Source organism: Martes martes, assembly GCF_963455335.1.
Source record: "Martes martes genome assembly, chromosome: 8".
In the NCBI taxonomy this organism is placed as follows: Eukaryota; Metazoa; Chordata; class Mammalia; order Carnivora; family Mustelidae; genus Martes; species Martes martes.
In genome coordinates this window covers 46324337-46337874 of record NC_137895.1, presented here as the reverse complement: position 1 = coordinate 46337874, position 13538 = coordinate 46324337, and the positions used below count along the sequence as shown (strand labels likewise).

General features: G+C 40.9%; 1 protein-coding gene across 1 annotated transcript in view; it reads right to left on the bottom strand.

Moving 5' to 3' along the window:
- The window catches only part of PTPRR (protein tyrosine phosphatase receptor type R), a 241700-nt gene that overhangs the window by 103271 nt on the left and 124891 nt on the right, over nucleotides 1-13538 (bottom strand). Inside the window, exons 3-4 of the mRNA XM_080811874.1 lie at nucleotides 6382-6495; nucleotides 2784-2939 (exon numbers count right to left, since the gene is read on the bottom strand). Coding sequence (XP_080668000.1) covers nucleotides 2784-2939; nucleotides 6382-6495 — 270 coding nt within the window. The remainder of the gene's footprint in view (nucleotides 1-2783; nucleotides 2940-6381; nucleotides 6496-13538) is intronic.

Here is a 13538-nt window from a genome sequence, read left to right as displayed (position 1 = left end):
CCATCACCACCTTAAACAAATATCAACAAATGCTTCCTCAGTGCCCCTGTGGACTATACTTGGCTGAGGCTGCCCATGACCATAGACGGTTTTCTCCTGTTTGTGCATTAGAGCTTCAGGTCAGAGGGCAATGTTGGGTCCATTCCAGAAGTGCCTGAACAAAGGCCCTCAAACAATCCATCTGTCTTTAATGAAATGCCTCTTATATCCAATTAAAATACTTCCTAGTCTTCTATGATGTAATGGTTTCTAGACTCTAGATTTTCTAGATTTCTAAATTCCTCTATTTTCATAAAATATATCCCATTTTGACCATCAAATACACTTCCATTATTCAAGTGCAGTACAGACCTAAGGTCTACTGTGGGTTAATAGTTCTGTGACAAGCTCCTCATCTTTACTGGGCTGAAGTGTATTGAAGGACGAACACTTAATTTTAACTAGGTTTTGGTTTGGTGAGCTTCTCTGGGCTTGCAAATCTGGATGACTCACTTAAACTCAGAATAAAGCAACAGGGAGGGATGCTTATAATATTCACTGAAAGCTTACAGAAAGAAGAATAAATTAACCCAATGGTCTTCTTAAATTTTGAAGAATTGTCCTGAGCAAGATAGTGTGCAAGGCCTAGCTCAAGGACCTAGATATGAAAATGGGGTTTGGTTTGAAACAAAAGGGAGGCCCCTCAGAGTCACATGCAGTTAGGTTGGTGAGGGGTTTGGGGGTCACAGCTCACATGGACCCTCTCTTCTTCTCGGAAGCAGGAGGTGGCCTCTTCTTCCTCAAAGCTCCTACAGCTCAGTGTGGTAACGTTACTTACACCTCCCCCTATATTCTCCTTGGCTGCTTACGTCTAATTTGCCCTACTAGAATACAAACTTGTTGAAAGCGAAAATCACATTTTATTTGTTTATTTATTTGTTTGTTTATTCATTTAGTTGTCCAACTTGGATATTATCTACACAACACTTGGCTGTTCGTGCGCCCATTATATGCCAGGTACTGAATGAAGGTTGGACAGATGGATCGACATAGGCACCAGCCTGGAGGGAAGAGACGGTATGGGGGTGTCCTGGTACCCTCTGAGTCTGGAGTTGCTGAAACTAGGAGGATGTTTTTCGACTATTAGAAAGCCCAGTGCACAAAGGACCTCGTATCATATTAAGAAATCCAGACCTGATTCTGTAGCATTGAGGAAGCCAGAGAAGAATCCTGACGTTCGGAGGGCATGGCCAGATTTGCTTTTAGAACGATGACTGTGTGGCAAGAGAGAAAAAGCCCCTGTGTATGTGACAGGGGGTGGGCAGAGCTTGGAGAGGACAAGGAGGGGAGCAGAACTTAATGCAGCCAGAGCAGCTAGAGGTGGCTGTTACAGTCATGGTTTGAAGATGAAACACATTTTCATCCTGCCCGAAAAAAAACTGTCCTGCATTCAAATTATATTTGGTGCCTACTCTAGGTGAGGACTTCCATATGTATTTCTAAAATTTAATTCATATTTCAAGTCTATGAGATAAAAACTATACCTTTTTTTTTTTAATTGATCCATTTTGGAAAGGAAGAGACTGAGGCTCCAAGAGGCCAATATTATGCAAAGACAGATTTAATCTCACAGAGATTAAATCACCTGCCCAAGGTCATACGCATCTTAAGTGGCTGGCTTTGGGACTCAAATTCAGCCTGGTGTCAAAGCTTTCTGCACCACACCTGTGATATTTGCTGAGATGAGAGGCATTGTGCTTTCCTGCAAAGGGGAAGAGACTAGGAATCAAGATGTCTAGATGTCAGATGTTGTTCTATACTCCACTTGCTTGTCACTTTGATGAAGTCACTTCATTTCAACGGGCCTTACTTTCTGCATCTATAAATGTTCACATACATTCCCTCAAGTCTGATTCCATGATTCTGCAGATTCAATTACATATATTTAGGATGGTGATCATTCTAGTGAGTTTGTTACAGTGCGATGAAGCAGAAGTAGTAAAAAAAAAAGGGGGGGGCTGAATTTATTCAAAAGTGAGGATGGCAGAGACGATGGGGACAATTTAAAAAATGTCAAATTTATGGGGCACCTGGTGGCCCAGTGGGTTGAGGCCTCTGCCTTCAGCTCGGGTCATAATCCCAGGGTCCTGGGATCGAGCCCTGCATCGGGTTCTCGCTCAGCGGAGAGCCTGCTTCCCTCTCTCTCTGCCTGCCTCTCTGCCTACTTGTGATCTCTGTCTGTCAAATAAATAAATAAAATCTTTTTTTAAAAATGTCAAATTTAGAAAACACTATGAAGACTCTATCCACAGTTCTTAAAACAGGGTTCCTTGGAAAACAAACCAAAGCAAACAAACAAAAATGCATTTCCAATTAATTCCAAAGTTGTGGACAAAGGTGAGTATCTGGTAACCACTTTGACAATGAAGGCAGTGAGGAGTACACCTGTTAAGGAAGAAAGCAGGGTGGTTCTTCTTTGACCCTACAGTTTCAAGCAATCACCTGACAAATATATCCAAATGGTTTCTCTTTGGTATAATTTACTGGATAAGTCGAAACAAATTACAAGACCATAAAGATTTAGAGAAGAAAGTGTCTCAGAGTGGAACTTTGATGTGAAAATAAATTTCCTTAAGGAATAAACATATTAAGTATGAGGGTCAGAGAATTCTGACCCTTAGGGAGATTTTTATTATCAAATAACACACCATAAACAGCTTTCATTTCGACGCCTCCTGGGATCGAGTTACCCTGTCACATGAACTGTGCACGTTTCTAAATGAAATATCCCATGAACAACATACCTCAGGGGAGACTCCTATAATTCCAAATTGGGATAAACTTTGATGTAAAACATTTATATTAAGTGAACGCAGCACTTCCTCAGACGGCAGAGCATCGGAAGTCCCTCCTTTTCGGTTTACAGGAGACACAAATAGTTCAACGCTGTTCTTCTTTTCCTAGTAAAAGCAGATTATTTGTATAGGTTAATAGACATTTTAAACAGCTTTGGGAAATATTTTCACCTCTTCTCTAGAATCATTAAAGAAAATTAGAAGCCTAGAAGCTCAAAAGGCATCTTGGAGATCAGGTTTGCTAGTTATCTGGCACACTTAATATTATCAGCCTGAAGCCTGGAATCTTCCAATGGCTTTCTTTCAAGATTTGTAACTTTGTATTTCCCTGGAAGCTGGTTTAATTGCCACTCCGTATTGTAATTTTTGAAAAACAGCATTCAGACGTTCCCAGAGCAATTGTGTTTAAAGAAGTGTTTAAAAAGCAAATGAATTAAATAAAACCTGATGTAACAGTACAATTATTAGCCCTCACCACTCTATATATTTTCCTGATAACCTGTATCAATGTGAGGGCTGGGCTAACTAAGGAAGCTGATGCTAGATGAGCTTTGAAGTTGCTTCCCGATCCTGTCCCTCACCTCAAATATACTTTTAAAATCTATCCTTGGGGGACGCCTGGGTGGCTCAGAGGGTTAAAGCATCTGCTTTCGGCTCAGGTCATGATCTCAGGGTCCTGGGATCGAGTCCCACGTCAGGCTCACTGCTCAGCTCCCTTTTACTCTCCTTCTCCACTCTCCCTCTCTCAAATAAATAAAATCTTTAAAAAAAAATCTATCCTTGATAGAAATGCATACACTGTGCAGTAATATTCTGATACTTTCTTCTTAGTATTACCTCATTACCTGAAATGGAAACAGAGGATTTCTTACCATAAATGGCTGATATGTCACATATACACACAAAACCAAACACTAAACAAAAATGATACTGTCACTGACAGATTCTCCTTTACAATTTAGATAGTGCCTTTCTAGAGGGAATTGTTGCTGGTCTTTTCTTTTTGATACATAGAGTTCTCTTGTGCTGGAAGATGTTCTTTCAATGCAACTTATCAGTTCAGCCGGGTATAAAAATGCAGTATCGTGCTCGCTTTGGCAGCACTTATACTAAAATGCGATATCAGGGGGCGCCTGGGTAGCTCAGTGGGTTAAAGCCTCTGCCTTCGGCTCAGGTCATGATCTCAGGGTCCTGGGATCGAGCCCCGAGTCGGGCTCTCTGCTCAGCGGGGAGCCTGCTTCCCCCTCTCTCTCTGCCTGCCTCTCTGCCTACTTGTGATCTCTGTCTGTCAAACAAACAAACAAATAAATAAATAAATAAAATGCGATATCAAAATACTAGCAATCCGGAAAAAACATTTCCGGGGACACCTTGGTAGCTCAGTTGGTCAAGCATCTGCCTCCAGCTCAGGTCATGATCTTGGGGTCCTGGGATTGAGTCCTACATCGGGCTCCCTGCTCAGGGGGAAGTTAGTTTCTCCCTCTGCCTGCTACTCCCTCTGCTTGAGCTCGCTCTCTCTCACTCTCTGACAAATAAATAAATAAATAAAATCTTTAAAAAAAATTAAGTTAAAAAAAAGTTTTGTGTTTGCAGGGAACATCAGACAATGACTAAACATAGCATAATGTGGTGTAAAACATGTTTATAATAATTTAGTTTCTGACCCAGTAACAGCAACGGTAGGAACAGATCACTTGTTTTGTGCTTGACACATTCCTGAGCACGGTAAATCTGTTATCTCATGTAATGCTCAAAACACCTCCGAGGCATAGGTATATCTCCAATTTGTAAAAGCAGAAACCGAAGTGGCTTGCCTAAGGTCACAGAACTGGGATACGGCCAAGCCAGAAATGGAGTACAGTTCTATCTGTGCCTCCGAAGCAGTGCTCTGAATCACCGAGCTCCACTGCCCTTGGCTTCATCATAGCTCCCCGCATTATAATAGTTGCTCTTGGAAACAGATACATATAAATGCCACTAACATTCTCTGAGGATGAGCATGTACTTCCTTGGGGGTGGCCAATCTCTTATTCCTGCAAAGAGCCATTTTGCTCCTTAGATCTATACACCTCAAAGTATACTTAAGATATCTAACACACACACACACAGTTTAGGTCTGGCTCTCAGACATCTCTAATATCTCCATCTTCTCACTTGAGCCAGCTATGCCCTGGATAGAAATAACCAACTTAACTCTTTCAGGATATTGGGCAATATTGCATTTCCTCTTCAATCGTACTGTGTTAAAAACTTTGATGGATTTTTTTTTTCAGCTTATTTAGTCCCAAGAAATAGCTGGCTCACAGAAGAGAAGTTATTATGGGACCTGAAACAACTCACCCTCCACACACAGAAAAAATGAAGAGAGACAAAAGCTCTAAACCAAAATAAAAAGGAAATTCTTCTCTGTAGCTGAAAGTGCAGATACTGATGGAAGAGAAAGACAAGCTCAGGCAGGAGCGTCAGAACTGACAGCAAGGAGAAGATACAGTAAGATGGTCCCGGAGTCCCTTCTCAGAGGAACCTTGGGTAATCAGCTGTTTACAAAAAGAAAATCTTATGATTTGGATTTGCCGATCTTCGCCCTTTGCTCACACCCGCCTTCACGTGCCGATGGGAGCAGGCAGTTGGGCGACATCAACGGTCCCAAACACGGAGGGAAGGGGAAAGAAGTGATGTGAAGGATTGGCAGGTAGGTCTGAAGTGGGCTTTCTACAGAAGAGTCTTCCGTTTCCCCTCGTCTCCACCACCAGATACTCAATCTAAGTGTTCTCGTGATTTTTCAGCATTACTCTTTTTTTTTCTAGGTTTTTTTTTTTTTAGATTTTCTTTTTTTTTATTTTATTCATAAGAGACAGAGAGAGAGGCAGAGGCCAAGGGAGAAGCAGGCTCCCTGCTGAGCGGGGACCCTAATGTGGGAATCGACCCAGAACCCTGGGATCATGACCTGAGCCAAAGGCAGACGCTTAACCGACTGAGCCACCCAGGAGCCCCGGCATTATCTATTCTTGCATTCCATTTGGGCTGCTGTCCTTAATATTTGGTTCTTCTTTACTCTTTATTTGCCAATAAATTTGTCATCCTGACACACTTGAAGGGTTTTAATAATTACTGTCTGGAGACAGTGTCCTCACTGATGTAGAAGCTTTCACTCTTAGGGAGAATATTTTGGGAGTATCATTGGGTTGGTGAGACAAGTATTTTCAGCTCCTCTAGTCACACCTATCAGGGTAGAGCTAGCCTTGAACTATGAGAGGGTTGAAAAACTTTTTCTGGGAAGGGCCTGCCAGCAAATAGTATAGCTTTCAATTTAGCCAAAAATCTGTAGCAACTATTCAACTCTGCCATTGCAGCGGGAAGGCAGTCATAGACAATCTGGAAAAAAATGGGTGGGGCTTGTTCCAATAAAACTTTCCTTGCATAAGCAGGTGGCATGCCAAATTTGGCTCATGGGCCACAGAACAATAGCACGGGCATTCTTTATTATGGAAGCCTACAATAAAAATCAAAGTTTGTACTCTGGGAATGCAAAATGTTGGCATCTTACAACGAGGCGGTTGATGTGCACTTGCTGGGGTAAGATTCCTAGAGCTGCGGCCACTCCCTGGCGGAATATACGAAGCAAGGTTATGTTCAGCCTGCTTACGTCCATTTGCAGTGTCTGAAACATAAAGAAAAGAAAAAGAAATCAAAATGACAGTCAATCTGTCGTTGAAGGCATTCAGTTCCTGACCGATGACTGACCACAACAATTTCTGTGACTGATAAATTCACACTCATGGTGTTTTATGGCATTTTTAGCGGAGATAAAGTTATAGGGACATGTTACCTGAAATTTTAAATGATGTTAGTGAAAAAGATGTTGCAATTTGTCTAGTCATAATAAATAATGCAAAGGCATAATCAGTTCCCAAGGAATTTCACTGAAATGCATGTTGGTCTTTAGTTTCAGTACAGATGACAGAATGGGATATATGGCCAACTACATTTCAGTAATCCAAGCCTTAGGACATCTTTAATTTGTGTTCACACACAGTCACATGCTGTGTAAGTTCTGTAATGCCAGACTTGGCAGTTTCCCTATACAGTCATCCGTTGCCAGGACAAGGTAAAAGAAGAAGGTCTAAAAATGCATTTTCAAACTCTGCTAAAGAAGCCCATGGTACTGATAATTTGCTCTAAGGTAAACAGTTGTTATTCAACTGCTGGGGCGGACGCTCTTGATTTTCAGGTTATTTTGGAAAAAAGAACTAAATCTTTAAAAATTCCCAAAACACAAGTTAAGTTACAAAATTAGTAACACAGCCTTTATTTAAGCCATGGGTGCTGTTACTACATTTAAAGCATGAAGTCATTAACTATGTATTTTCAAAAATGCATCATAATCATTTGAGCTAGATATTTTGCCCAAGACGGGGAAACCAAATCTTTATGCATTTCTTGTATCTCATTATGCTTACTTTGCTAACTTGACCATAGTTGGTTATTAATGACTGTTGGATGGTTGCAATAGCATCTATTCTATGAAGTAAAGCACACTTCTAAGTGACACTTCTCTGATAAAGAGACTGGCTTACAAGCATAATCTACTGTGATACTAAAACCCTCAAAGGATCTTTTCACAGTTTGTTGTAAAAGAAGAATGGAACTGCTTTTGATAATGTATTTTTTTTTTAAAGGAAACAATACAGCTTCTATACATAGAGTTAGCACAAAAGAAGTGATTGGAAACTGGACCAAATGCTCAATGCTACAGGAATCAGAGAGAGTTGGGAGGTCAAGGAGGTGAATGGTTCCCCGTCAAAATGGCAGACACGGCTCCAGACTGCTTTTTACTTTAGGATCTTTTAATGTTTGCTTTGGATCAGGAGCCATAGAGGTTGGCCATGTTAGGAAGCTGGAACTGGACTGCTTGCAAACAGCTGAGATCCAGAAAACGGCACAACCATTTAAAAATTTGAGCCAACAGCCTAATGATAAGGTACAACTTGCTTCTGGAGAAGGGGAAAGGAGAATTACGTTGGGGGTAGGTAGAAAAACTACATCAACACCATCAGTGATACTTTTTTTATTAAACAAAACCATCAAATAGGACATAATTGTCTGCTATATTATTCTCTGTACTTATCTATAGACTAAAGTTCTTTCCAATATAAAAAACATAACTTAATACCGAAAGTAAGACTCGAGCTCAACCCTGAACGAAGAGTTAGATTTGGAAATGTGGTAATGAGGAAAACACTGAACTTTCAAGCATGCTTTACGTTCTGTGGAAAGATGCTTAATGGAAAATCCAAGAGATAAGAAAAACTCAGTCCACCTGGTGGTTCTGAGAAACAGAGGGTTCCTTTTGTCCAACAGCTTCCTTTTGGTTCTGCAAGGCAGCGGAAACCGTCTACAGATAATGGGATACACTTCTCCCCTTTTGCAAGACCAAAGATGGGTTCCTCGGTTCCTGCAAACGCTGATTAGGAACCACTGACTCCTGGCTCACCCCCAGTGTTTGTCAGGCAGGGTGAGCCGGCAGATACTGCCCCTGATCCCCACGGGCGAGATTTGGAGCCAACAGCCGACGCTGGGAACTGAGAGTCAAGGGGGTTGTATACACACTTGAGAACTCAATTCCCAGGGCCATGATTAGCTCAAAGCTTGTAACTGTGGAAACAGTATTAAAGTCTAAGTTCCTCAGATTAAAATGGCAAATGGAAATGAAATGGGATGTCAAGATTAAAAATCACTCAAAATTGCAACTTTCTAAGAGGGCAAAAGCTGTGCATTTGAAAAAGAAATGTAGACTACCTAGCTAAAGTGAAGAAGTGATTTTAAAATAATTAGCTTAAAAATTGCAATCATCGGCTCATTCCATCAAAACATTGGAATAATTTGCCTCAGTTCTCTGCTTGCCTGAGAAAAGTTGGCATGTCTTTCTGACTATTCCCCATAAAATGGTGATGCTAAAATGAAGTACAAACAAGTAAATATAGATGTGAGGGTCTAACATGGGCCAGACATTCAAATGAGTGCAACTAAGGAAAAGCAAAGGATCTTAGACAAAATAAGAATTTTATTTCAGAGAAAATCAAAGTTATATAAATTCCTGTATCTAGAGGATATATGCTCTCTCCTTCCTTCTGGGTAGATGATAGAGACGCACAGCTTCTTTTCATTCTATTATGTGAAATCATAACAGCAGTGCCACAACTTCAAAGTTACCATATAGTAACTCAAGATATATTTTAGTCTGAATTCTAAACCCATTTAGTCATTTGTATTATTTAACACACAAATGATTTAAGCTTTTAATTTCAAGAGACTCAAATGCTCTTTCCAAACGTAAATCCTAAGCCATTTCACAGTAGTAAATAATGCAAATAGAGTTATTATCCAAAAAACAATTGGGTTCTTGATTATTACAAATACCTATACAGAAAAAAGTGGAACATATTAAAAAATTCAAAGATTTCAAACTCCATCTGTATTTAAATTTATTGGGCTCTCCCTTGTTAAGAAACTTCTCAGTCAATTCTCTTTACTTGGAGCCTAGGTTCTCCCCTCCACCCCCCCACACCCCACCTCTACGCCCCAGCAACCCTACAACCCCACAAAAAGAAATACTGCTTTGTAATAAGACCTTCTTTCTTTTGTCACCAGATGGTCCGCTAAAGTCAACGATGCCTATGAACGATAGATATAAATCAGTCCGGTAGAACTGATTAAATCTAGCCACCATTATTATGTTTAAATTATAAGTATGTGATTGGCTTTTAGTGATTTATTTTTAAAGAACAGTTGGATTATCTTTGCCTGGGAGGGTGGCAGGTTTCCAAATGTTATACTTGTCTTGATATAATGCAGCCTGGTCTGCCGTCTGATCAACCCCAGTAAGTCAGGACCACACCCAGTAGCCCCATTTGGATGGGGAAGGTCAAATGGCCATCTGTCTTACTGGACAGATGCCTTAAGAGGAATCCACCCTATCTCTAACTTTTTGTGCTCATTGCTCCCTGGGATCTCTATCTCCACATTATTAGCAAGGAGCCTCCTCATTTTGTCTAGAGGTTAGATTGTCAAGTGACAATGGCTTGAGGCTAGCCTGTCCTGTAGCTAAACGGATGTTTCTGTCTGAAATCTCACAGGAGTCTCTACCTTTAAAGTTAAAAAACTTCATCAGGACATTTCCTTGGGTTGATAGTTTCTGCAGCAAGCTGTGCCCTTGAAGTCTACAGATTCCAAATTCTCTGCTTTCTCCTATTCTACACTGGAATGATTTCTCTTCTACATATTTTTTGGTTCATCTTCAAGGACAACAATTGTGCAGTTATCTAGTCTTTGTCTTTGTCTCTAACCTCTTTATTTTGTGTACTTATTTTCTCTTACCACTTTCTCGGGCCTATGTCTTCAGCAGAATCTGTTCTACTTCTTTTGTTTCTAATGTGGTTTTGATATCTGTAATGTGCGTTTTATTGTTGTCTTCTTGTACCTTGTGAGTTCTGCCAGCCCACTCTTTGTGACAAGATACGTTCTCTCTTCACTGCTTCAGACAAGAAGTGACACAAAACTTCTCTCAGTCTTTTGTATCCATTTTTAAATCGATTTTTCCCAAAGAGTTCAGCTTCTCTTTCCCTCTTAAAATACTCCCAACTTTCTATCACATTAGACTTAAATTCAATTAGGGCCTCTAAGGCCCTACTTTATCTGGCCCCTGTTCCTTCTGAGCCTCATCTCATATCCCCCTCTTCAAGCCACTCCATCGTTTCTCCAGTTCCTCAAACAAGCTGCTCTCATTTTTACCTCATGGCACTGGCATCTGCCTGCCCCCTGGAGAGCTGTTTGACATCACTGCACGCGGGTTCCTTCTGGTCTTGCAGCTTCCAGTTAAAAGGCCACCTCCTCTGGGAGGCCTTCCCCACCCAGGCACTCCCTATCACATCACTGTGACTTATTTCCCACTTACCACTATCTGATAGTTTCTTGTTTCTTTTATTCCTTCCCTTGCTAAAACATGAGCTCCCCTGGTGTGGGACCTGGTTCTCTGCTATATCCCCAGAACCTGGAAGGGTGCCTGGCACATGGTTGGTATTGAAAAAATCTTCCGTGGAATGAAGGAATTCGTGAATCATCATAAGCAACGCTGTGTTGTTACTGAAGGAATCTGAGTTCCACGGTAGGCATAGGAAGGGTTACAAAACCAGGACATTACTCTTGAGAAGATTACATTTGGTTAAACAGTTCACCTGAAATGCCTACTCATTCACAACCACACAGATTCGATTTAACACGATTTATATTTCATTCATAATTAATATGTCTCTGATAGTTTGACCACTCCACCATGCAGGAGGGAAAAAAATGAGTTTCTTTTTTTGTTGTTTTTTTAAGATTATTTATTTACTTATTTATGGAAGAGAGAGAGTGGGGGCTGGGGAGGAGCGGAGGGAGAGGGACAATCAGACTCCCTGCTGAGCACCGAGCCCAGTGCAGGGCTTGATCTCAGGATCCTGAGATCACGACCTGAGTCGCAACCAAGAGTCGGATGCTTAACCGACTGAGCCACCTAGGCTACCTTCATCTTATCAACTTTCTGAAGCTTGCTTCTAATAGGCAAAATCAATATAATTTTTCAGAATTGTGTGCTATATTTGGTTGTAAATGGAATTCAAACTTAATCAGTGTTAGTGTCTATTTCTTGTGGCTAATTTGAGAGTTTAAAGTTTATCTTTCTAATGATAAAAATTAAATATACTCATGATAGAAGGTTTAGAAAATACAAAGAATTAGAAAAAGAAGTAAATATTCCCCATAACGGTTTATCCCATTACCCTGAAGTAAAAATTGTGGTATTTTTAGTGTTAGTTTTTTTTCTGAGACATAAGCAATATAATATAATATAATATAATATAATGTAATATAAATGTACATATTAGATATACCCATATGTATCATACAAATTTTTATCCATTTTAATCTGATGCTATAACTGTCACATTTCTATGGCTTTCTTCTTCCCCTGATGTTGGGAGGAAACACTTATTCCCCAACCCTGATGCTTTATTCTTTGTGGTGGCAGTCCAAATACAGTAATATCCCTGAATTCTTCCCCTCCACAGTTTCCCCAAGGGAGGGGAAGTGGCTTGTGTAATTGGTGCATTTGGAATGAAACCCTGGGGCATGTGGGCTCTGCGCTTTCCTTCTGGGGTCTGCTTGTCTGTAAAGAGCATAACATCTGGTCTTCTCTTTGCAAGTGGTAAAGCAAGTTATAAAGGCTCTGTCCCTTTCGAGGAGGCCACAGTTGGTTGGTATTCCCGTGACTAGTGGGTAAATTTGCCTAAGAGGGAGAGGCAGTTATGGAAGTATATTGTTATCATGCTCCTAAGTCTTCTCTCCAGCAGTCCAGTCAACAGTAAAGTTTTTTTGTTTGTTTGTTTGTTTGTTTATCTCTACATGGTGCTTCCTCTGTGTTTCTCAGGAAGGGAGAAGGATGCTATTTTTCGGTGTCCTTAACACCAACACATGACACTACAAAGTCAAATATTACATACTCCTCCACCGGCCCCAACTCCTGAAAAAGGCAAAAGGCTCTAAAACTTTTCTTGTTGGTTTTCTTGATTTCAGATTTACAGAGAAGGGTCAGAGGAAAATCAAGAATATGGTGTTAACGGAAGTCAGGAGTAGAGTTCCAAAAGTGGTTTGTCAACATTGCCAGATGCTGCGGGAGATTAAGAAAAATGTGGACCAATAAAAGGCTGTTGGATTTGTTGATGAGGAGTATTTGGTGGGCTTCAAGTAGTGGTTCTCAAAATGTGGTCCACGGTGAATTAGGAGGCTAAATGAGTCTTTGTTGGAACTCATTTAAAAGTACACAGCCGAGGGGCGCCTGGGTGGCTCAGTGGGTTAAGCCTCTGCCTTTGGATCAGGTCATGATCCTAGGGTCCTGGGATCCAGCCCCGCATCGGGCTCTCTGCTCAGCGGGGAGCCTGGTTCCCCTTCTCACTCTGCCTGCCTCTGCCTACTTGTCATCTCTCTCTCTGTCAAATAAATAAAAAAAAAATCTAAAAAAAAAAAACAAAAAAAGTACACAGCTGGGTTGCCTGGGTGGTTCAGTCAGTTTAACATCTGCCTTTGGGTCAGGTCATGATCCTGGGGTCCTAGGATTGAGCCCCTCATTGGGCTCCCTGTTTAGCAGAGAGTCTGTGTCTCCCTCTGCCCCTCCCCCTGCATGTGTGCTCTCTCTCAAATAAGTAAAATCTGTGTAGAAATATGGGTGCACGACGTACAATTCCACAGACTTTCATTTATTCCGAAGGATCATTTAACTTGAGTTTTAAGGGCTAGTAAACATTGATACTCATAAACTAAAATCAGCATGTTCTCAGTGTATACTGAGTATTTAGGGGGTTAAGGAGTGAGTATATTCTGAAGAAAAAGGCAGAAGACTAGGACTAGTTTTTGTTGAGAACAAAAGGAAAAAGACGGAATGGTACATAGACTAAGCTTTTTTTTCCCCTCCAGATGGCGAGAACTTTGACCTTGGTATGACCACAGCACGTCAGATGACTTAATCTTGCTTCCTAAGACCCTGCACTGCGATGAGCTACCCCTTTCACACATGAAATGACAATACTAGAGTTTTGGTCAGAGGAATGTTTTGAGACATTCTGAAAACCACAGCAACACCAGCTTTCTGAGTTTCTGGCATCCTTGCTC